The sequence below is a fragment of the Anser anser genome (assembly GCF_964211835.1).
Source record: "Anser anser genome assembly, chromosome: 18".
NCBI lineage: Eukaryota > Metazoa > Chordata > Aves > Anseriformes > Anatidae > Anser > Anser anser.
The window spans coordinates 13,380,326-13,405,949 of record NC_139739.1 but is presented as its reverse complement, the minus strand read 5'-3'; the positions used below and the strand labels follow the sequence as shown (position 1 = coordinate 13,405,949).

The 25,624-nt window shown below is 44.4% G+C and overlaps 2 protein-coding genes across 2 annotated transcripts in view; both read left to right on the top strand.

The window, feature by feature from the left end:
• LOC310883250 (uncharacterized protein) overlaps nt 1-13,651 on the top strand; it is a 75,000-nt gene extending 61,349 nt beyond the window's left edge. The window contains exon 4 of the mRNA XM_083803266.1: nt 4,151-13,651. Coding sequence (XP_083659392.1) covers nt 4,151-4,207 — 57 coding nt within the window. The 3' untranslated portion in view covers nt 4,208-13,651. The remainder of the gene's footprint in view (nt 1-4,150) is intronic.
• Nucleotides 13,652-21,366: 7,715 nt separating this feature from the next.
• LOC310883252 (uncharacterized protein) overlaps nt 21,367-25,624 on the top strand; it is a gene marked incomplete at its 5' end in the record, with an annotated part of 38,488 nt that continues 34,230 nt past the window's right edge. Inside the window, 5 exons of the mRNA XM_083803268.1 lie at nt 21,367-21,612; nt 22,757-22,814; nt 23,469-23,559; nt 23,856-23,953; nt 25,405-25,599. Of these exons, the coding sequence (XP_083659394.1) occupies nt 21,367-21,612; nt 22,757-22,814; nt 23,469-23,559; nt 23,856-23,953; nt 25,405-25,424 (513 nt within the window). The 3' untranslated portion in view covers nt 25,425-25,599. The remainder of the gene's footprint in view (nt 21,613-22,756; nt 22,815-23,468; nt 23,560-23,855; nt 23,954-25,404; nt 25,600-25,624) is intronic.

Sequence of the window (25,624 nt, the reverse complement as noted above, 5' to 3'; positions counted from 1 at the left end):
TTCTTTTTACAAATGTTTCAAAAACAAATCACAAAACCACTCTTCTGTGCCGATGGTTACATAAGAAGCCCCCAGTCCCTTTTTCTGCATCTTCTCAAACCTCAGCAGAACACTGAAGGACGTGCTCATGGAAGAACCTTTCCTTCTTCTGCCTTACTTTCATGTGCTGCAACATAAGACCCATGATCCAGTATGCTTCCTGATTTCCAAGCTGATGACCCAAATCAGGATGCAAAAATCAACAACAACATAACACAGAGTACATCAACTGGGTGTAAGCATTAAACGGACGTGACCTTCTCTGAAAAATCCCTGTTGCTCTGTTCCCTGTTACAGACGTTCTAAAACCATTGATTCAGCAGGTGGTGTGTTCAAACAACTGCTCAGCGTCGAATCATAGAAACATGGCATGGTTTGGGTTGGACAGAGCAGTGGAACAGGTTGCCCAGAGAGGCTGAGCACTCTCCTTCTTTGAAGATATTCAAAAGCCACCTCTATTAGCTTAAAGCCATTACGCCTTGTCCTATCACTGCACCCCCTGATAAAAGAGTCTGTCTTCTGCTTTCTTGTAGCCCCCTTTAGGCACTGGAAGTCTTCTATAGGGTCTCCCCGGAGCCTTCTCTTCTGCAGGCTGAACAACCCCAACTCCCTCAGCCTGTCTTCGTCGGAGAGGTGCTCCAGCCCTTTGATCATGTGTGTGGCCTCCTCTGGACTCTCCAACAGGTCTCTGTCCTTCTTGTGGTGGGGGCCTTGAGCTGAACACAGGGCTCCAGGTGGGATCTCACGAGAGCAGAGCAGAGGGGGAGAATCACCTCCCTCACCCTGCTGGCCATGCTGCTTTTGGTCCAGCCCACGATACGGTTGGCTTTCTGGGCTGCAAGCACACATTGCCGGCTCATGTGGAGCTTCTCGTCAACCAACACCCCCGGGTCCTTCTCCTCTGGACTGCTCTCAATCCATTCTCTGCCCAGCCTGGATTTGTGCTTGGGATTGCACCGGCCCAGATGTGGGACCTCGCACTTGGCCTTGTTGAACCTCATGAGGTTGCACAGGCCCACCTCTCAGGCCTGTGCAGGTCCCTCTGGATGGGATCCCTTCCCTGCAGCATGTTGACCACACTGCACAGCTTGATGTCATTGGCAAACTTGCAGAGGGTGCACTCGATCTCAATGTCCATGTCACCAACAAAGATGTTAAACAGCGCCGGTCCCAATCCTGAGCCCTTAGGAGCACGACTCGTTGCTGACCTCCACCAGGACATTGAGCTGCTGACCACAACTCTTTGAGTGCGACCATCCAGCCGATTCCTTACCCATCGAATGGTCCATCCATCAAATCCTTGTCTCTTCAATTTAGAGACAAGGATAGCATGGGGGACAGCGTGAAATACTTTGCAGAAGTCCAGGCAGATGTTGTCAGTTGCTCTTCCTCTCTCCACCAGTGCAGTAACCCCATCGTAGAAGGCCACCAAATTTGTTAGGCACAATCTGCCCTCGGTGCAGCCACGGTGGGTGTCACGGATCTCCTCCTTAACATGGGTAAATTCTTATCAGGATCAGCTCAAAGGATGAAACACCTGGACATTTGATTCGTGAAGGCAAATCAGAAGAGTTTTTTACGTACAGCTTGGAAGAGAAATGTAAGAGGGAAATGGCCTGATAACCTGAAATGTTTCAGAAGGTCTCAAATGCTGTGCAAAATAAACCCCAGAACATGCAGCATAAAACCCTAGGGAAAAACCATTAAAGATGATACAAAAGAGTGTAACTTCTAGAGGTAAAATGAGATGATGAAATTTGTTCTTGAGAATGAGTCAGCGTACAGAGGAGCCCATTTCTAAGAAATATGACGGAGGTACAGTCACTGACTAAGACTGAATAACATTCGTAGAATACCGTAATTGCTGCACTGATGAGGATTAAGGACTAGGCAGTCTCTTCTCTCTCTGGTTTTTGTAATTGCCTGGATTTGTTTCCTGTTTCAGCCTAAGGCACATAATAGTATTTCATACTCGTGCAGCCCCTTTCAAGGATTGTTTTTAAATAGCTTTAATTAATACTTAAAATTTCTCTTTGAGATCAACAAGTGCTCTGCTTCTTACACACAAAGTGGGAAAGGGAGATAAGTATGAAACGTAGATCTCTGTAGGTGGGTGTTTACAAGGTCTGCGCATTACTTCGAATCACTGCTGCCAGAAGAAGAATGGGACAATATCTGATCCGTGTAACGAAGGAGCCCAGCCTGAACTGTATGTATGAACTGTCCAACGAGGCTTGCCAGCAGATCAAGAATTATCCAGTGAATGTTTGCAAATTATCCTGACAAAAGCTGTGTTCGACAGTTTGACATCCAGTATGTGAAGAAAGTCAAATGAATTGGGACCTTATGCTGAGCTGTGGGAAATCTTTGTTCAGGTATGGTTGGCAGGCAAGACTTTCTCCCAAATGGCACCTCCTAAGCATTATTTGGTGCTCGTTTTACATAGTCCAGGTAAAATCCAGAGTACTGTAGTGAGGACTACTGTGATTTGATAGAGAAGTCGAAATATCAGAATGTGAGTCAGTGTTTGAAAAGAATCAAAGGCTTTTTTGTCTGCTTTGACACCTGATACAGAGAGATTTCTGCAGCAAAGATTTCCACTTCCAATGCGTAAAACTGCTGTAGGCCCTGTTTCCTACTTCAGATATCTAGGGAGTAAATCTCTCAGATTGTTCCAAACGGCACTGATACGTAACGTCAAGAGGAATGTGCAGAGAATGGGTATAATGTGGCCAGTTCCAGTGGTCTGTCAGCCTCATGGTAACCAAATGTCCTCTCATATTGAGCTGGAACTTCCTCTGTCTCAGTTTGTACCCGTTGCCTCTTGTCCTGTTGCTGGGCACCACCAAAATGAGTCTTGCCTCAGCCTCTTGACACCCTCCCTTGTGATATTTGTACATATTGATGAGATCCCCTCTCAGTCTTCTCCAAGCTGAGCAGGCCCAGCTCTCCCAGCCTCCCCTCGCAGGACAGATGCTGCAGTCCCCTCATCTCAGCTGGACTCGCTCCAGCAGCTCCATGGCCCTCTCGTGCTGGGGAGCCCAGAACTGGATGCAGCGCTCTGGGTGCGGCCTCCCCAGGGCTGAGCAGAGGGGCAGAGGCAGGATCCCCTCCCTGGCCCTGCTGGCAGCACTCTTACCACATCACCCCAGGCTACTGTTGGCCTTCTTGGCCACAAGGGCCCATTGGCGGCTCATGGACCTTTGGGTTTCTGCTGATGGCAAGTTGAAAAGCAGTCAGCAGTGTGCCCTGGCAACCAAAAGGGCCAACCCTGCCCTGGGGGGCCTCAGGCACAGCACTCCCAGCCTGTCGAGGGAAGGGATCGTCCCACCCTGCTCTGCCTGGTACAGTCTCACCTTGAGCACTCTATACAGTTTTGGTGCCACAATATAAGAAGGGCATAAACCAATTAGTGCCTAAGGGAGCGTTACGAAGGTGGTGGAGGGTCTGGAGGAATAGATGCAGGAGGAGTGGCTGAGGTTCCTTGGTTTGCTCATCCGGAGGAAGAGGCGGCTGAGGGGAGGCCTCATGGCGACCTGCAGCTTCCTCGTGAGGGGACCAGAGGGGCGGGCGCTGAGCTCTGCTCTCTGGCGACACCGACAGGACCGGAGGGAATGGCATGGAGCTGGGACGGGAGGGTCAGGCTGGGTGTTAGGAAAAAGGTTCTGCACCGAGAGGATAGTCGGGCACTGGGACAGGCTCCCCATGGACGTACTCGCAGCACCGAGCCTGATGGGGTTCAAGGAGCGTATGGACAGTGCTCTCATACATGTGGTCTGCTTTTTGGGTGGTTCTTTATGGAGCTTTGTGGATTATTGAGTTGGACTCAATGATCCTTGTGGGTCCCTTCCAACTCGGGATGTTTTACTCCATGATTCTGCGTTAAAGGTTGACTGCTGGGCTGCTAGACTTTGGCTGTCCACATGGCTGTTTAGGACCACCGAAGAGTGAATTGGAAGGCCCAAAAACGGGAGACCAAAAGATTCAAAGAACTTGCAAAATATATGAACACAGTGTGTACACAGATCTGTTTTAATGTGTCAGGAATTTCCTTTAAATGCTACCATTATATTTATATAAAATCAATAGTAAACACATTTTATTTTTGTAGGACCTAAACAAAACAATATCTTCTGCTCTGATGCCTGAGAGCCAGCAGAGGGAGTGAAAGTTAACTACTAAACCACCTTGGGCAATGCTCAATTGAGACACCGAGGAAAAAGCTTGTGCACAAACAAATTGCACATCATATTCCTTTCAAGTCCCATTAGAAATAAAGACTAAATAATCAGTCTGGCAAACAGAAAAATATGATAGTGGTAACAAAAAAACATTTTAATTCTGTGCTTCTAAGTGGGTATTAGCAATGATAACACTAAACACAATTAAACGATAAAAAAGTACTCAAGAGTATCCTATTCACAGTCAGCATGTAGAACCTGATGAGACTTCTGATACATTCTCTTCATTACAGATGCTAGCAGAAAGGAAGTGAAAAATCTCTCTGTTGCCCTTGGCTTGTTCAGATTGTTGTTGTGTTTATTTCTATATTACTCTCTGTCTCTCTAAATAACTTATGGGTTTCAAACACTGTTTTGCTCAGTCACAGTGAAAGATGTTTAATGAATCTTCATTAATATACATGAAATGCTGTTACTGTTGTATGCTGGGGAGTTAACTGTGGCTTTTCCATCTTGGGTCTTAACACAGTAGCTGTGGGTACAAGAGTGAGAGAGACAGAAACAGAAACAGAAGAAATAGAAAAGAGACTTGTTTTGTGTACATACCTATGTACCCTCAACAAAAAATCTCTTTTTTCTTCTTGTAGAATGTATATTATCTACCAAACAAACACTCAAAGTAAAGACCCATGTCATGCAAGTTGACAGGGGAAAATACTGAAGTTCAGGTTGAAGACTTAAGTGGCGGCTAAGGAAAATTAGCCAAATTTGTACGAAAAGTGGGCACGGTATCAGGAAAGAGAGGAGAAAGCAGCAGGGGCGGAGATGGCAATGACCACTGTGCTGTTTGCAACACTGACACGTTTTCTGTGATTTTATGATTTTATTTGTACTCTGTGTGGTGGAATAGGACCCTGATGACGTTTGGGTCCTTTGGGGCCGGCGTGTCCCCCAGCTGCTGTCCGGCCCTGGTTTTAGTAGGTCCTCTACTGCCGGCGGGGTGGCCTCTTCTTTGTTGGTGCAGAGGCCTGCGAGGAGCTGTTCTTCCTCTTGGGGGCTCGCCGGGGCCCCCCAGGTGGGCAGCCCGTGCCCTGCCTGGCGCTGGAGGGACCTGGTGCAGCCTCCTGTGGCTCCTCTGGAGGTGCTGCCTGCTCCATGGGGACTGCAGCAGGGGGGGAGTGAGGGCGGCTGCCATTCCCTCGAAGGGCATCTCTTGATGTACCGGGCACCTCATCCCCGCTGGAGCTGGCGGGCTGGGGAGAGGGTGCTGGGACAGGTGGAGGAGCCACCCCTCCGTGACCGGATGGTCCTGGTCCGGGGCTGGCCTCCCGTTGCTGGGCTGCAGGTGGAGCGTTCAGTCCCAGCAGGCGGTGGGCCTCCCTGCTGCACCGCTGTGCGGCGACTTCCAAGAGCTGACTCACAAACGTCGCCGCGTGGTGGCTGAGGTCGAGCTCCAGCAGCTGGACTAGGAGCTCTTCTTCAAGCCCAAAGAGGTGCAGGCTCTCCATGATGGCGTTCTCCAGGATCAGCGCCTGAGAACGCTGTGCCCCGAAGACGCGCCTCAGCTCCCGGTGCACCCAGGAGAGCAGGGGCCGGAGGAGAGCAGGGTGCCGCCGGAAAAGTTGGCCCCAGGTGTCCGCGGGGAGGCCGCCAACCAGGGGGCTGGGTGCCTGGACAGGCGGGCTGTCGGCTGATGCCACTGCCGACGGGCTGATGACGAGCTCCTCGAACTCATCATCAGCCTGCACCGAGTGCACTATAGATGTTATTCTCTGCTTACAGAGGGGGCACTGGGGCTTGCTGTCCGCCCACCGCCGGATGCATGGATAGCAAAACTGGTGGCAGCACGGCATGGTGAACGCGGCGCTGCCCCAGGTGTCCAGACATATGGGGCAGCGGGTGTCCAGTGCCGCGGCCATGCTTACCACCAGCTGCGGTGGGCTGGGAGGAAGCAGGTGACAATATCCTCCCAGGTACAGGAGCTGCAGCAGCGGGTGTCACTCTGGAAGAGGAAGAGAGGGGTCACAGTCATTCTCTGGCCTGGGGAGGGTCCCTCAAGGAGGAACCCCCTGCTGCCAGCGCGACGTGTCCACATGCAACTCACCTCTGCTGCTGCAGGTGCTCCTCCTGGATGTCCCAGCTGCCTGTTGGGAACAGGGCTGGGAGAAAACGAGAAGTGGCTCTGGAGACGTGAGCACGTTCCAGACCCAAGGCACGCCTTAGTCCTCGCTCCAGTCCTCGCAAAAACGCTCGGATAGAGGGGAGGCACAAACCGCTGGGCTGAGCCGCTGTGCCCAGATTTAAGCCGTGAGGGCCACACAGTCATAAACCATCGCCTGGAGACGTTCCAGCGCATCAGTGGGATGTCACAGACAGATGCCGGGCACATCGCCACCCCCCAGTAGGGGACATCGCCCCTGGGATGTCCCAGTCCATCACTGTGACATCACAATGGGCCATCCTCACCTGCAGCACGTTCTCCAGTAGCTCTCCAGCCCCAGCACATGTTTCTGGTACCCCCCCGGCACCACTAGCAGGGCTTACATAGGCTACAATTAAAAGAAAAATAAAAGCCGTGACAGTTCCACAGACAATGTCTGAGTCTGACTCAAAAGAGAGCTGACAGCAGTGCCTGTGGGTGCTGCTAGCAATGGCGTTTGTGGGGGACTCTCGCCTTGAGTCCTGGGATACTCTGACATTCTAACACTTTGTGACTCTCTAGGACATACTATGACACTGTGTGACACTTTCTTTCTTTTTACAAATGTTTCAAAAACAAATCACAAAACCACTCTTCTGTGCCGATGGTTACATAAGAAGCCCCCAGTCCCTTTTTCTGCATCTTCTCAAACCTCAGCAGAACACTGAAGGACGTGCTCATGGAAGAACCTTTCCTTCTTCTGCCTTACTTTCATGTGCTGCAACATAAGACCCATGATCCAGTATGCTTCCTGATTTCCAAGCTGATAACCCAAATCAGGATGCAAAAATCAACAACAACATAACACAGAGTACATCAACTGGGTGTAAGCATTAAACGGACGTGACCTTCCCTGAAAAATCCCTGTTGCTCTGTTCCCTGTTACAGACGTTCTAAAACCATTGATTCAGCAGGTGGTGTGTTCAAACAACTGCTCAGCGTCGAACCATAGAAACATGGCATGTTTCTCCCTCACCCTGCTGGCCATGCTGCTTTTGGTCCAGCCCACGATACGGTTGGCTTTCTGGGCTGCAAGCGCACATTGCCGGCTCATGTGGAGCTTCTCGTCAACCAACACCCCCGGGTCCTTCTCCTCTGGGCTGCTCTCAATCCATTCTCTGCCCAGCCTGGATTTGTGCTTGGGATTGCACCGGCCCAGATGTGGGACCTCGCACTTGGCCTTGTTGAACCTCATGAGGTTGCACAGGCCCACCTCTCAGGCCTGTGCAGGTCCCTCTGGATGGGATCCCTTCCCTGCAGCAAGTTGACCACACTGCACAGCTTGATGTCACTGGCAAACTAGCTGAGGGTGCACTCGATCTCACTGTCCATGTCACCAACAAAGATGTTAAACAGTGCCGGTCCCAGTCCTGAGCCCTTAGGAGCACGACTCGTTGCTGACCTCCACCAGGACATTGAGCTGCTGACCACAACTCTTTGAGTGCGACCATCCAGCCGATTCCTTACCCATCGAGTGGTCCATCCATCAAATCCTTGTCTCTTCAATTTAGAGTCAAGGATAGCGTGGGGGACAGCGTGAAATACTTTGCAGAAGTCCAGGCAGATGTTGTCAGTTGCTCTTCCTCTCTCCACCAGTGCAGTAACCCCATCGTAGAAGGCCACCAAATTTGTTAGGCACAATCTGCCCTCGGTGCAGCCACGGTGGGTGTCACCGGTCTCCTCCTTAACATGGGTAAATTCTTATCAGCATCAGCTCAAAGGATGAAACACCTGGACATTTGATTCGTGAAGGCAAATCAGAAGAGTGTTTTGCGTACAGCTTGGAAGAGAAATGTAAGAGGGAAATGGCCTGATAACCTGAAATGTTTCAGAAGGTCTCAAATGCTGTGCAAAATAAACCCCAGAACATGCAGCATAAAACCCTAGGGAAAAACCATTAAAGATGATACAAAAGAGTGTAACTTCTAGAGGTAAAATGAGATGATGAAATTTGTTCTTGAGAATGAGTCAGCGTACAGAGGAGCCCATTTCTAAGAAATATGACAGAGGTACAGTCACTAAGACTGAATAACATTCGTAGAATACCGTAATTGCTGCACTGATGAGGATTAAGGACTAGGCAGTCTCTTCTCTCTCTGGTTTTTGTAATTGCCTGGATTTGTTTCCTGTTTCAGCCTATGGCACATAATAGTATTTCATACTCGTGCAGCCCCTTTCAAGGATTGTTTTTAAATAGCTTTAATTAATACTTAAAATTTCTCTTTGAGATCAACAAGTGCTCTGCTTCTTACACACAAAGTGGGAAAGGGAGATAAGTATGAAACGTAGATCTCTGTAGGTGGGTGTTTACAAGGTCTGCGCATTACTTCGAATCGCTGCTGCCAGAAGAAGAATGGGACAATATCTGATCCGTGTAACGAAGGAGCCCAGCCTGAACTGTATGTATGAACTGTCCAACGAGACTTGCCAGCAGATCAAGAATTATCCAGTGAATGTTTGCAAATTATCCTGACAAAAGCTGTGTTCGACAGTTTGACGTCCAGTATGTGAAGAAAGTCAAATGAATTGGGACCTTATGCTGAGCTGTGGGAAATCTTTGTTCAGGTATGGTTGGCAGGCAAGACTTTCTCCCAAATGGCACCTCCTAAGCATTATTTGGTGCTCGTTTTACATAGTCCAGGTAAAATCCAGAGTACTGTAGTGAGGGCTACTGTGATTTGATAGAGAAGTCGAGAATATCAGAATGTGAGTCAGTGTTTGAAAAGAATCAAAGGCTCTTTTGTCTGTTTTGACACCTGATACAGAGAGATTTCTGCAGCAAAGATTTCCACTTCCAATGCATAAAACTGCTGTAGGCCCTGTTTCCTACTTCAGATATCTAGGGAGTAAATCTCTCAGATTGTTCCAAACGGCGCTGATACATAATGTCAGGAGGAATGTGCAGAGAATGGATATAATGTGAAAAATCTACAAGGCTGAAAATAAAAACCTAAACACCCCTCTGATCTGCACGCATAATCCCATGGTGCAGCTGACCCAGAATTGTAATGCAAATATTGTAGTTCAATCAGGCTATTTTAAGACAGGCTAGGAATGAGGCTTCTACTTTCCCCAGAAGGAATGTACATCATTGCCTCTTCTTTAATTTCCTTTTGATTAAAAAAATATTAGACTGTCTGAAGAGTATGTGCTATCTTTTCTGTGTGTTGAGGAAAAGAGAAAAATCAAAAGGAATGAGAAATACAGGTGAACTTGTCAATTCAGGTTCACTGGGAAAAGCTTAGAACTTTTTGTAAGATGCTTTTTGTATGATTTAGTGTGGCTGATTAAAAAATTCAATTTCTTTCCTTCTTTCTTTCTAAAATTCCCAAATCCACAACCGAGATTTTAGATAAGGCACTGAGGGGAGGGAACAAGGGGATGTGAGTTAAGTTTCTTCCCTTGCAAATTGTTCAAGGTTTATTTACAATTGTCCTAAGTTCAGTGGTTGGTGAGATGCATGTTTTTGATGCCTGAAGTATGCTGGAGCCAAGCTTTATTGTTGCCTCATTTATTGCAGCCAACAAAAATAACTGGTGGCAAAACCTTTGTTTTTGAACTTTGATTGTTTTCTGAGGTTTGCAAAATATTTGCAAAATGAAAGGTCTTAGGAAATTTCCAAATGGTTTGCTGTGTTTTTATTATTTAACTGACTGTGGTGGCAATTTTCTGTATATTCTTTGTTTTTGAGCCAAATGGGTTAGCTTATTGTGGTTGACATGTGACTTTTGACCAGCTGTCAGAGCCTTTGAATGTCTAAACCTATCCAGTCCCAGGAGATTCAGCGGAAACCATTTTTACTCCTTTTCACGTTCTTTACAAAGTGTTTGGGAAATGTCAGATGCAGAAAGCATCCTTCAAATGACTGTCCAGTCTTTTAAGGGTATTATGGGGATAGTCGCTTTCGTGACAGCTTCGTGAAGGTACCAGAGAAGAGAATAATATTTCAACGGAAAATCATAAGATGATGGCTTTCTTGTTAAGAAGACAATATCAAAGAAGGTTGAAGGAAGAGAAGCACTGATGCAGAGAGAGAGCTATAGGCTTTATAAGACATATCCTTAAGCAACCAAATGTTGAACTAGTTGAAGCTGTTGAGTTTCTATTTTTATATCTAGTTCTACTGTCCCACAGCTAGTTTGCATTGTATAGCTGTAGAATGACAATGAGAATGAATATAGAGCTGATGTAATAATTTTACATGAAGATTTGGGTATGGGAAGTAGTAGAAAATCAGACCCTTCATTGTATGTATATACACATGAACACAGGTAAAATGATATATAAACCTTTTTAATCCCTGACTTGAGAGAGCCTTATTTTCCATTGATGTGGTTTTCTTCTCTTTTGTATGCAATATTATGTAACAGTTTCTATTACTTTGTTTGTGGCTCTGTCACTCCCACACGTCTCTCCTAAAGCCCAGGATGGTTGCCTTGCACATGAAACTTTAAAACATGGAATTTTGAACTTGCCATGGATTTCAGAGAATGATCTCCCCTCCCACATGTGGTCATGCCGTTTGATACAAGCTATGGAAGTTTTAAACGATTCTAAAGCTTTGCAATATTAATTGATGGATGGAGGAAGTTATTTAGGTGATTCTGTCTTTGTTGAGTTGTTGAAAGGAAGGGAGTAAAATCTCAATTTAATGAAGTTCAGGTATACCTAGGTACTGCAATGCGGGGTGCCATAAAACTGTTTGGCTAAGCCATTTCTGTGGGTTTAAGTGACAACATCCCAAGTGAGATGGTGTTTGTATTTCCAAACACATGACCATAAAACTGTGCCTGCATTCTTTTTTTTTTTTTTAAGACACTGGTTTTGTTTAGTCTTTATCATTTTTTTTTTTTAATTTTAGCTTCTTTTTAGCTTCTTCTTCCCTTTTGCAATACATTAGTTACTATAGTAACTATGCTGTGAATGGTATGGAAAGAGGCTAGTGCACCCTAGCAGTGAAGTATAAAACCACTTTATATAATAGTTTGAGATTTATATCATGGTTTTGAAAATACAGCAGTTTTTGTGGTGGTTTCCATGACCACGTATGTGGTATAAGTATATATAGCACTCTTAGGTCATCACTGGTAATTATCCTGTTCTGCCAGCATCCGAAGGATGGTAACAGCCTCTTCTGAAACTCTACTCCCCAGACAAAACATTCTGAAATGTACCTCCAAGTGCTTCACCACTGCCCATTTTCACCTTTTGAATATGCCTAGTTGTTACAGAAAAGTAGTGTGTACCTGTGGGCACGACACCATATTACAGTGAATTTAACTTCTGCTTACCAAACAGGTGGCTGGTGAGGGGCTGTGTGTAGAGCAGCCACCATCCACAGTTTATTGAAATGCTTTGTATTACTCTATTGCATCCCAGCAGTATAAAAGCCATAGTGTTCGTGCTGTGCTCCTGTTATCTCCTAAGATACCCTGCTCCAAGTCAGTATTTTCACAGCTGAATGCCAAACAAAGCAGAAAGCAAAGTATTACTGAAGCCGGTTGTGACCTGTAGCTTCAGCATAGCTTCGGGAGACACCGAAGCACAGGGTAGTGGTTGATGGTGATGTATTACATACCTGATAACTTTTGCTTCTTCTGGTCATTAAGAGATGTGGTGGAGTTTTGTTTTGTTTTGTGGCTTCTTTTTTTTTTTTTTTTTTCTTCTGAGAGCATATTTAAGCACAGCCTGGTATGAGTTCGTACTCTAGGAATTGTGTTGTACCTAAATTCTCCCTGGAGTTTTGAATGAAAGCACTGCCATTCATTACTTCCTGTCCCAAACACAGTGCTGCCAGCTCTCAGGATTTTATTGAGTCTCAGGACAGTTGTGTTTTCGAAAAGTTCCAGCACCTGAAGTAATGCAAATATGTGAAATAGACTTCATTACATAAAAGGTATACTCTAAGTTTTTTCAGCTGAGGCAAAGCTTGAACTAGAAACTCAGTGCACCGTTAAGTCTAGAAAAAAATTACTCAAACGTATTCTTTTTAATATAGCCTCTAGTTTAAGCAGGTGTATTTCCAAGGTCCTGGCTCAGGAATTTTGGATGTTTGGATTTGACAATAAAATATTATTTGTCTATTTTTGTTGTCATGCTCTATTCTAGAGTTTGAATATACCCTTTACTGACAAAATGCTCATAAAAGAGCAAAGCGTAAATTAGAAACCCATTCAAAAAATGTTTTGAGATCCTTGGATGGAAGCTGTGAAAAACACACCCATACTCTTAAATATGCATCAGCATATAAAACAAATGAAAAATTCAGTTCTTAAAACCGTATTCACATGCCCTGGATGTCCCCTGATACCTCTCTTTGACTCGTATGGCAGATTCTCGATGAGCCGGCCAATTCCTTACTGAAACTCCAGGAGCCACTTCATGGCTGCCTGGTTTTCTAAGGTGGGTAGGCCTGAGGAGTTCAGACCATCCACACATCGTCTTCGGTTACTGAGACACCTTCCCTTTTTGTCACTATTAGGGTTCACTTTTTAGCGTACAGTGAGTAAAGGGCGACAGTTAGAAGAGAAAAATGCCACGGTGTAGAGATTAAAAGGAAAAAGTAAGCCTGTGTTTTCCTGCATGCGTACGTACGTGTGCGTGTGTGCACGTGGTTGCTAGCATACTGCTTCTGAAAGGCGTGTTGAGCGCTGGTAGATGACAACGCGTGAGCAGGTTGTTTCACAACTACCTGCTTTCTGCAGGTTTTCTTGGCTCTTGCCTTTCCAGTGCCCAGAGCTGACCGCTGCCGTAGCATTTGGCTGACACTCCCCTCTCCTCTGCTCTGCTCCGCTCACCCACACTGGCTGCGTACCGCATTTCAGAAAATAATACAGCAGATGCGAGCTTGGAATTTTCCCTTGCAAAGCAAGTCGTTGAATGTATTCCTCACTGAGCAGTAGTCGCATGTTTATTTCGGTAACACGAACTGTTGGATTCCTGGAACTTGGAGCCTGGAGAAGGGGGAAGGAGCGGGAGAGAAGCTGAAATGTTTCTGCGCAAACCTCTGGCTGTGGAGCACAGCAGCCTCCCCAAAGCTCTGTCATATTTCACTCAAGTTATAGGAGGACTTGGAAGCTTTCTTCAAGCAGGCCTAGGAGGAACTTGCATTGTTCACATTATTGCTGGTATTCTCTGTTTTCTGGACAACAGCCAACAGGAAATTCCTGGGACAAATCTTTCCACTGTTTTTTTTCCTTATTATTATTATTTAAAAAAAAAAAAAAAGAAAGAGAGTGAAACTAAGTCTCACAGAACAAAGAAGCCAATATTAACCCCAAATCACAGATACGTAAGATTTGGGGCATCCTTTGCTGATTTTATTTTTTCCTCTGAAGGATTTATGACCTCACACTCCTTGTTTCTGTGACATCAGATGGTGTTGCCACAGGAACCATTTTATTGTCCGACAGAAAAGAATTTTGAAGAGTTCTGTAGCAGCACAGGACACAAAATGCAGAGTATAAAGAAATTATTTTTTGTCTAAATGATAAATCTGTTTTACTCGGCCCGTGATCTTTCAACTCTGTCCTGCAAGACTAGAACAATCTGGCAAAACCAACAACTGTTGCACCTGTTAATCCAGGACTGAATTTGTCCCTGTATGCAAAGTCTTGGGGATTTCCTTTCTTGCCTACCCCCTCCAAATGACAGATAGCTTCCAAATGCTTTACCATATGAGAATAAACAACAATCTGCTCGTATGAGCTGTACTGGAGCAGAAGACAGATAAGTAATAGGAAGTTTGTATTGCTGTGATTTAGGTTATTGTAAATTGATGATGTACGATATTGAATGCAATTCATGCAGACTGAACTATCAAAGAGTCGTATTTTGCTTCCATAATACTGCCAAAATTGAAGGCCGTGGGAGATTTGGTAGTTCATGTCATTAAATACAGAGCTCTCTAGATGATACCGGGATAGGAGGGTGAGACCTGCTGTTCTGCAACGAGGGAATTCCCACCAAAGCCCCTGTGGGTAAAAAATGAACAAAAGGTGATTGAGTACAGTTAAACGTAGAATGTTTAAACCCTGGCTAAAACAGCACAGGATAATCCTGCTAAAAACTAACTGTTAACGTGTCTCGTGGTTTTATATCCATGAAAATAGCAAGTGTGTATGATGTGTGTATAAGCATACAGATAAAATGTGCTGATATGTCTTACAGTCAAATCTGTATGCAGATCTACGTACAGAATTAATCGTAGAGTAGCAGGGGGACAGCCTAGCTTTCCTTACGAAAAGATATGAACGTGGGTCCCCAAAGAAAGTTGTTAGAGGAAATTTTAAAAATTCCTTTCACATATGTATCCTGCTCTAGTTAAGATTCTGCAGCTGCTGAATTTAGTGCCCCAGAACTGTTGCAATATTCTGAGAGACAAGTGATCTCATTGCCATATATTTGCTGGAGTAAAAGTAATATACACAAGGGGATAGGTAGGTTAAACGCCATATGGTTAACCCCAACATTTCTGTATTAAATGATTCCCTGCGTTTGGGTGTATATCAGCGTTTTGAAATGTTTTGCTGATCTTTTATTTTATAACGAGGTAACCTGGGGAGAGAGAGAATGATAGTGCCTTTAATTACTACTGATTTATATCTGTTCCCTGTCCAATCCACCTCTAAAATGTATTCCCATAGACCTAAGCAGCTTAGAAGTGGATCTGAGGGAATATCAAGGATGCAGGAACCCAGCATGGGAAGGAGAAGCAAAGTGCTGCCTTAAACATTGACACATTGCCAGATGTAGTGCTTTTTAACATTGGTGTGGGCTTGTTCACACTTGTCAAATCACACTGTGCTTGCTAATGTTGCATTTTCATCAAATATATTAGCTCTCTCTCTGTTCCCACTCTTCAGGAACCCTTTTCATTTATCCTTTCTTCCCTTCATTCCACTGCTCTTTGTTTTCCCTTTTTTCCCTTATCCTAGGGCTCCTTTCTTTCTGCCTGACTCCCCCTCATCCTGAAAAATCGGTCTGACCCAATCTACATTTTTTTTAGAACACGTAGGTTAAGCAGATGCCTGCCTGGAGGAATTTACAGTCTCATCCTGTGTACAACATGCAAGGAATAAATAGGCTGATATTCAAGAGTGGGAGTAGTACTTGTCAGTCAGCAATGGAAGGATACATGAAAGAAACATGTTTGGGATTTTCTTAGGAAAAAAAAAGGTGTAGCAGTGGATCGCTGACCTGAAGAAAAGGGATGCTTTTCCTGGTGTGCCAAAGAGGGTAGTGAAGTAAGTGAAGAAAATGAAGTAATGTAAATGTAGAAGTAAATGAAGTAGTGGAGTTCAGACCCGGGGAGCATTTTGTACAGAAAACCTGGATGCACGAGAAATAACAGATTACGGTGGGTCAGAGTTTCTTATAGGTGAAAAAAAGACTCTTAAAGTAGTGAAAAAATAGATGGGGTTTATGAAGGGATTGAAAAAAAAATTACATGCTCAGAGCAGCAGAACATCCCCTCTTCCCCTTTGTTTTTAATCTATGCAATAGAAGAAAGTATTCTAATTTCTTTGCCCCCTCGGCTCTTCTTCCCCATTTCCCTGTGTGATGTGGAAGGATAAAAAGATAGAGCGTTGAGCTCAGGGTGTCTGATTTGGTTGGACAGGAGAAATACAGAAAAGATCTTTGCCAAAGGCAGATCTGTAGGCAGTGAGCAAGGGTGAGTGGAAAGGAATTGTCCTGAAAGGCTCTTATCCAGGATCTCATCTCATTTCTCCTGAGTGGGGGATGTCTGACAAACGCAGACAGTTAAGCAAGGCCAGTGTTAAACCAGACTGCTGCCCTTCAGTGGTTTGAGAGCTGCTGCTAGAGGGAGAATGCTAAGCAGTACAAAATCCTGAAGGCTCACTAAGATAGCCTGAGCTATGTAGGTTATGCTGTTTAGCTGGTATTGGATGCTCTTAGGGGCAGGTATCGTGTTATAATTTTTTTTTTTATTTTTCTCTAGGTTGGAATTCTTTCTGTTTTTGTGCTGAAAAATGGTAATGGGTTTAAATCTTCTCTTCAGATTGACAACCTTTTACAAACCTCAAAGAAGATTTTTGCTAAGGAAGGAGCTTCTGGTCTCCTGGTAATATCTGTCCTGCAATATGAATGTGTAAATTTGTACAAAACAAACAAACAAAAACAAAACAAAACAAAAAACAAACAAACAAAAAAGAGTTGTTCTAGAAACACAGCCAGTGAGGCCTTGGTTCAAGTTCTACCAGCTCCTTCATGGACTCAGCATCTTTGCCAAGTGGGTCACAAAATGGGGTTTGGGCTTTGGTACCTTTCTTAAAATCTGTATAGTTAGCTCCGCATCTTGCAGTACAGCTGTTGTTCCTCATATTCAGGGACTAAAGGTATGGACTTGGGTAGGATTCTAGTGGGCACTGCTACACTGGAAGCCCAGGGAAAGTTCTGATCAGATCAGTTACGCTGTGGAAGCAGAGAAAGCTTCTTGACCCACCAATATTATGGAAAAAGAACTACAGTTCTCCTTCACCTCCATCTCTCATTATCCTTACAATGGATAATCGCTGCTTTTGTGGCAGCTTACTGTGTCACATCCACACTCGATGTAACACAGATTACTAAATGTGATATTTATCAACCACAGCCTAGGCTGTAATAATTTTGAATCCTTATGTCCTGTGCACAGCATGGGAACATAACCAAATACTTTTCAAAACAATTATGTTTCTTCCCGTTGTGTAGGCAATGGATATGGTGTGTTCAGGAAAGCGATACGGTTTATTCAGACATAGGCTTACCATAAGCCATCCATCTTTCCACTGAATGTAATCTGAGGCTTTCCTGTGTTTGGGGAAAGATTTGCTGGGGACTTAAGTAAATTAAGGATGGCTACGTGTTAGAAGATACAGAGCTTCCAGTACTCACTGTAATGGTTGTAGGTATTATAATGAACCCTTATCAAAATCCCACTTGCCCGAGACCCTGCATCAATGATTATTTTTCATCTCAAAGAGGCTTTACCTGAATTAGCGTTTTGATTTGGAGCAATAGTGCAGTTTGGAAGCAAGTCCCCGTATCATGTCTACTCGCCGTGCATCGGAGTGGTTTTGGAATGCATCAACCAGGTTCTGTAGGAGGCACCACACAAAAGCTCTGCTCCAGGAGCAGCACAACCCCAGTTGGGGTACAAAAATCCAAAAGAAAGATTGTTCTTACAGATATTCCTGAACCAAATATGTGGCAGGAATATTCAGTCCATGGAACTATGCTAAATATAATCCAAAGCTAAACTCCGGGATTGCATTTAGTGTGTGCTTTGATCTACTGATGCGCTCCTATAGTACAAAATTACTTGCAGGATGTTGGCAGGAGTGGCTGGGGTTTAAATCCCAGAATTAAATGTAAAGATGAGAAACAGGAGAAACGAGAAGCACACCCATGGCAGCATATCATCATGTAGTTCATCCCAATAGTTCACACCGTGAGCAGCCCTCTACTTGTCCCCCAGCTTCACATTTGCATTAGCAGATACAAAGTTCTGGTCTTCTTTGCCTACCAAATCCCTGCAGTGAAGGCAACCCCTCTTTCCCGCATAGAGCAATATGACTGTCAACAGAAGATTTGTGAAAATTCACTTATCAGAGAAGGACTAAAGCTAAACCTTGCTATCAAGAAGTGAGAACAGTAAATTGTGCGGTATGGGAAGTCATTAGTATGTGCTGCATGCCTATGCATTGCTCTGCAGATTGATCTCCCTGCTGTTCAAAGGACAAGGATACCTGAGACAACCCCGGGGAACTTTAATTTTAAATTCCCTCCCTTCCCCACAAAAGTCTTGTCTTCTGAAGAAGGAAACGGGAGGTAAATGTTCAGGCTTTTCATCTGTGGGGTGGGGCAGCGATTCTCAGCCCGTGCCTGCATGCCATCATTTTTGCCACTATTCTAAAACAGGAAAGGTTTGAAAACTTTCATCTTAGAATTAGAAAACAGCTGGGGTGATTCAAGCACTCCGTGCCCTGTGGCTGTCTGTAATTTCCTCTTTCTTCATGATGAGCACAAGCGTAATTGTTTGGTTCTGTTAAGGAGAGAAGGTTATACTTGTTTCTTCCTAATCATTAATATGCATCCCTTGGATTCTGTATTTTGGTCAGAGAGAAGAGAACCACTATGAATGTGGGTGCAAGAATAAAAGATTAAGGCCTGGTACAGCCCTGAGACATGGAGGGAGATGGGACACAATGGATTCATGGGCTGAAGCAGTACTGAAGACAGGAATCCTGTTAGGGGACAGGGGGTTCTGCCATATGCAGTAGTTCATATGGGGTGAGGAAACAAAGAAATTCTTACAGAAAAGCAGCGCTGACATTGTTTTCAAGTCGAGCTTTTTGTTCCCGTTAGTTCCATGAAATTTCATGGTGTACCAGCCTAAATTATTACCTCCTAATGCTATTGTTGCTCGGCTTGTTTTTGTGAGAATGTTATAAATCTTAATTTTTATGGTGTTTTGCTTGATAATGCATGGATGTTTGGACACATGATTTCCAATGCTAGTTGGTGTAGTTGTTAGTATTATGTTATATGTAATTAAAATACATTAATATTGACTGAGGTTATGTGTTTCTGTATTGTCAGCCGAGAGCTTGAACTCAATCTGCGTAGAAATAAAAAGAAGTTTTATGCACCCAATGTGCATGTAGGAATGAATTCTGGAAAGTGTTGAACATTTTAGCTTAAAGCTGTTGCAGGAAGGACCTAGAGCTCTGAAGTTTCACTCCTTCATACTAATTTATATCTCAGTTTTTTAAAGGAGAAGAACAACTCCAGCTGACTTACATGTTTCTTTTATATGGTTATGGAACATTCAAAGTGTACAAAAGTCATAAATCAGATCCCAGAAGCAAAGATATTGACCTGGCTTCCTTTTGCTTACTAGATGCCCTTAAGGATTCTGTTTTCCAGACCCTTCTACACACTTCAGAAACTCTCTCTTATTTGACAGTGATGACTGCTATGCAATTGTCTGATTCCAGGAGCTGGATCTTCATGGAAAATACAAAATACTGCAAGGCAAGATCAGCTCCCAGAATGTGATGTTTGTATATGTATATCTGGGTTACAACTATCTTGGTTGTTGTAGTCTGATGTATTCTTTGCTGTCTTAAATGGAATTTGTTCCATTTACTCCACCTTAAATTCTTCACCGTGGTCTGGCTTTTACACATCTGAATATCCAAAATAATCCTTTTTCCCCCATCACAGTAATCAGGATGACATGGATCTAGGGAGGAAAACAGAAGTATGATATAGTGGAAGCCCGCCTTAGATGTAATTTGGGTAAAATTAGTCTTGACATTTTCTTCCTTATCTTACTGCTTCTCTTCTCCTGCGAAAGGGGAATGAACGCTAGGATTTCCAGGTCAGAGTACAGGAACATGAATCACACCAGAAGACTGCGGGAAGCTTGCCAGTGCCTGCCTACTCTCCACTTCTGTCTGCTACTCTGTAATGTGTGTGATCACTGAATACTACTTCAGAATAAGGAGGGGAAAGACAGGTCTTCCTCTGCATGGAGAGGGGTAAGATGAGAAAGCAAGTGGCAGAATGTGATCCCAAACACCATGCCTGACAGATTCAGTTTTGGCTGCCCTTGCTTGCACTACTTTCAGTTCAGCCCACTGGGCAACATCAGGATTTTGCCTTAGTCCCTAAGTCCAGCGAACAGTAGATCCTTCCCTTCATGGGCATTTGCAAGGAATCTGCTCAAAAGTACTACTATGTGTGCAAGAGAAGAAAATTTATGGGGCTGACCAGCTCTTCTTTGCTGAATACTACTCTCCGCCAGCCAAAGCTCTCCACCAGCTCTCCCCACCGAGCCACCAGTCTCTCTCTCTCTTGATTTCAACAGGAATAGCTCTGCATTGGCCTGGTAAAGGCACAATAGCCAGGTGAGATGAGCATCAAGTCCGTTAGCTGTTCCTTCCTCACTTGGTTTTAGCAGGGGCTGTGCTGGCAGGTGAATTCCTCCGGGCTCTATAGGAAGAGCTGAGCAGCTGATGCTGTGCTCCCTCCCCTTGCGCTGCGTGGCTCCACCAGCAGCCCTGCGTGCCTCCTTAGTTGCAGGTTAGAGGCAGAAAAATGTCCCCTTTCTGTCAGTAAATAGCACTCCTGAGTGTTTCTCAGCTGGCAGCCCCAGGCCCCTGCAGCATTTTCATTGATTTTGCTCGGTGTGCGGAGGGTAATTTCTGCCTCGGAGGGCGCAGGAGCCCCACGGTGTTCCTGCAGCTTGGGACGAGCCCGCTGAGCATCACATCCCTGCTACTCGGCTCCTTCCAGAGAGGCTGTCAGCTCGACTTCGCTTCAAATCTGCCTCAGTTTAACAAGCCTGTTGTTGGACTGTAAAATGAAAGGAAAGTTTTCAACTTCTCTGCTTCTCTGACATGATTCTGTGTTATACGTATCAATGCAGACTAGCAAGGCAAGCAGAAGAGTACAAGCAGGTCTGTTGTAGGTACCAGTGCTACCACACAATGCCTCCGGGCTTTTCTCAGAGCTCCCATCCGCACACCTCCGCCCTCGGTGCAAATGACCTTTTCCGAAGCTGCCTCTGCCTGAAGGCATCCTGAAGTATGGATGGGACACATGCCTTTACAAGAGGCATCTTCCAGCTGGGGTCACTAAAACTCTGGCAGCCAAGCCCGACTCTGCTCATAGCAGATATTCGGACAGAGAAATGAAACATCAGTTTCACAGCAAATGCACAGAAGCAGCTTAGGGGAACATCAGCTCAAATGCTGTAAAAAGGCCGGAGATTTTATTAGTGAAATCCTCTGACACCACGTTTCTGGAGCCTTTTCTGAAGGAGCTCAACAGGAGGTGACTGGTGCAAGGAAATCCTTCGCTCTGGAAGTGAAGAGACTGGGGCTTCAGTCCTGGGACTATAACGTCCTGCTCAGATCTCAGAGCTGCCCTAAGAATATGCTGGGAATCCTGCAAAGCCGATGTGTACTCTCTTCACTTTCTGAACGAGGAAACAAAGTCACAGGCTGGTTTATCTGTGGCAAGCAGACTCTGTTCCACTGGCCTGTGAGGCTGCCTTTCTGCAGGCAGAGGAGAAAGGTGTCTGCGATATCTTGGTTTTGTTCTCCCTATCTGAAAGCTGTTGGTATGCACGTACCTAAAGAGTCCATCAGGGAAGAGATCCTACTTCTTCTAAAGAGGAAGGTAAGACTTTTCCAGAATATTTGGGGCCACTTTCATGCTTCCAGTGCTCACAGACCAAACTGGAGAAGGTTTCGTGGTGCTCAGCTCCACTGAGGTCAGTGAAAGTCACCTATGCTCGGTATTTCTTAGATGAGCGAAGCTGCCACAGAACCACTCCAGAAGTCCCCCCAGCTTGCAGAATTACTTGCTGTGGGTTTGTCTCTCCCTAAGAACGAATTCCAGCTATTGCACATCTCCCCATTCATTGCTCCGTGCCCGCAGCTTTTGGCATTTGGGCTGTTTTGTGGAATGCTGGTTTATTTATTTATTGCACTTTGTCAGGCCCCCTAAGTTACATAATGCTGTGTGTGTTTCCTGAGTGATACTTTTTAAACTGAATTGTGGCAAATGCTGTAGCTTGGGTAGGAGTATTCACGTATCCCCCTATTTGTGTCAGACGTGACCATGCATAAGCTAATGTCCATACTTCAACCTCAAGCAATCAAAAATCTACCAGTACTTTTAAAATATAAATTATAGAAACAAACAAACAAACAAAACCAAACCAAAACAACATCAACAACAAAAACCCACATGAGATTAATGAAACTGTGGTTCTTTTTCTTTTCTTTTCTTTTTTTTTCACTGTTCTCCACAGCTGAAAAAATCAAATAAACTTACAGTTCCATCTACTGAAACAAAGGTTCTCGGACAGTCTTGTGGCCACAGAAACTGGGGCTTTAAGAAAACATTATAAAACTGAGATTCATTACAAGATCTTGAGAGTGGACAAAGCACTAACACTTACTCACAACAGCTTTTGTTGTAAGCAACAGGAAAAGGAAAAAATCAAATACCACACATGAATTCTGAAAATTCACTGTTTTTCACACATGCACACACACACAAAAATAAAACAAAACCCCTAACCCAAGTCATTTATTTATATTATTTTCTTCCAGCAGCTTTTCCACTGGCTAATTTTTCTAAACTACTTTGAGATCCTAGGGTCAAACACAAAATGAGGAATAAATTTCAGAGAGCACAGGGAAAGTGAACTTTACTGTGTGTGAGAATAACTAATGAAAAATTCTGGCAATAACTAATTTGTCTCTTGCACTGGTCTCCTGCTCATCTTTAACATTGTGTCCCTTTTTCTTTTCAGAATCCGAATGTTTTCATTAGAATAAATGATGTGACTCTGAGGATAACCTCGCTATGTGGTATTATTTATAAGAAAGGAAGAGATTTTTCTCTATTGGATGTAACTTCACAACGTTGCAGTTTGTCCTAGTTTTATCAAGCCAATGCAGGTTTCCCGGGGGGCCCTGTGCACAACCCTTGCTCTGCAGCAGCACTGGCACCACACTGATGCTGAAGCCCCATTCTCATAGCAGACTCTTTGCTGGACTGCCGTGGTGTTCCCTCCTCCCCTGTACTTCATATTCAGCACGCTGTGCTGGGGTTTATAACTCATCTCATTGTCGTTTCAGGTTACGGAGCTCTGATCTTGTGCTGTTCTTTCCTAAACACATGTGCTCTGAATGCCTCCCATTTGTGTTAACCCACAATTCAGTAAATGGTAGAGTAAACAACCAGAGTGACTGCTGCATTGCAATTGTTAGTCTCCTTTTGCACAGCAGTGTACACCCACTAAGTATTGTTATATATTTAATCCACAACCATAAAACCCATTCACAGCTTAAGGCGTTTTCTTTTCCTAAGACCACCTCAAAAACCCCCATACAATTAGTACTTATAAAACTCCAACATTTCTAGCAACTGATTTTGTTGGCTCCATCCTTCCTTTTAGCCTTGCTGCTTGCATCCCACTTAATTTTTAATATCTTTCCTTGGTTTTGTCTTTTTTCCTGAAGTTCTTCTGCAGAGTAGCATTGCCCTGCAAGACCAGTTTGCCGGTGCCCAGGTCCTACATAAAGACAACTTGAGATGTTATGTGTGCGTCTTGTAAGTTTGGGAAGGGTCTCATGTCTACGTCATATTTTTTTTCTTGTCTGGAACTCTTCTAAATAAGTTAATGAAAAATAAATCAAGTTGTGTGTTGATCATCCCTTTGGTTACCTTACCAAGTCAATAACCAGCTGCTGGCCTTCCGTGTGAAGTGCCAGGTCCTTTGGTGCCTGACATTGAGAGTAAGCCTGGGGCTGCTCAGTTCAGCTCTGCCCCTTGTCTCAACTGCTCAGGTTTTTCCCCTCTTTATGATTTCCAGTTTCTTCTCTGTTTTGGACTCTGACAATGCCTAGGTCATCGGTGTCTGAAAGCGGAAGATATGAGGGGCTGTCCAAACTGAAGCCAGATTCCCTGAGAATTCAATATCCAACGTCGGATTCACTTCTGACAGGTACTGCTGGAAAACACTTGCTAGCAGAGTGTTGATAATGCAACTTTCCTGGGGCACCACGGCCATGCTCTGGCTCCAGCTAAAGGCTCTGTGTAGGTTTCAGTATAGGGTCTGCAGCAAACATTTTTTCAGCCAGAAGGTGGATTCACTGAAGTTATTTATTTACTCCAAAACCGAGGAAGACCTCTCGTGAAGCAGGCTCTCTCCAGGCTCCTTCTGAAAGCTGCCCTGCTATTTCAAGGTTTGGGGGTGTCTGTCTGCGAGGGAGCAGCGTGTACGTACAGCTTTTGTACCATGTGCTGTGGAAGTTGCTCTGGCAACTGCACATGGCTTATTGAATGCCAAGGTAAATAACGGCAAAAGACATGCATACACTATTATTCTCATAATTTCCTGCTGCCCTCAGGCAGTAATAACTTACACACCCTATTTTCCAAATGTTTCTAATTTATTTCTCATGAGCAGAATTATCTCATATGTAAAACTCCCCTTTGCAGCTAGTCATGCCTCTTCTTTTACAACTGCCACAAATGAGGTGACCAGTTAAAGGAAAAGATTATGGTTATCGTATTTATGGGTACCTAGTGAAACAGGACGGCTGGAGCAGGCTTGAACTCCTCACACCATTCTGCTAGTTGGTCTGGAGCTCTCAAATTCTCCCTTTCCAAGTATTAAGTCTGCTTGCAATGCTGCCTGCAGTTCTGCAAACATATTTCATTCCTTATAATCCTGGATGATGGTTCTCATACAGCTTCTGCTTTTATATCTGAATCCTAGACTGTGATATCCTTGTTATTCCAGTCCCACGTCTGTCATGTGCACCTTGAGCTTGATTTGCAACATGCCTTTTATATCAGCTACTAAGCTGCTCTTGAGAAAGAACAACATACGGAGGGAGGGAGGGAGGGAGTAGCCAACTTTTTTTTTTCTTTTTTTTTTTCTATATAGTAAAACATAGTTACAGGCCTTCAGCTTTCCTGTGTGGAGGGGCATCTTGATTTTGTCAATACTTTTTCCACCTTATTATCATCTATGTGGAAATCTGAATTGGTTTTGAGAGCAAAGAGATGCTAATGTTTTCAAAATAATTGAAAATGTACTAGAAAACATGCCTCAGAAATAGATTCTGGGGATTGGTTAAGCAAATAAAATTACTCAAAGATACCATAAAACTATTTCAAAGAAAGCTGAGATTAAATTGCAGGTTGAAAGGAATGCGCCTACCCTGGACTGTAAATCCCACTTTATGGCTCCACTCCTGCCTTAACATCCTTTAGCTTGAAGGTCAGCAGTAACTTCCAGGCTCACGAGTGAGAGAATCTATTGTAGGGGACTCTGACCCCTGAAAACACACATTTACATTTTTGGTCTTTCTTTTTTTTTTTTTTTTGTTTATTTTTTGGGGGCGCTCAAAGAATATACTGTTTACGGAATGTGTTTTTCCATTTTAGGTTGGCATGGACTGCAGTGAACGAGCACCGTGTCTCCATATGAGAGTGCTGGGTGTGCATCTTCGCTCTTAGTCTGGGGCAACCCTCGAAACAAAAAGGTTTTTGGGCTTCCAGACCCAGCCAAAGCTCTGAGAAACTAAAATGGTGCAGTACCCAGCAATCAACACTGACAATCTGTAGCTGTGCATCAAGCTGGTACAAAAATTAAATTATTGCTACA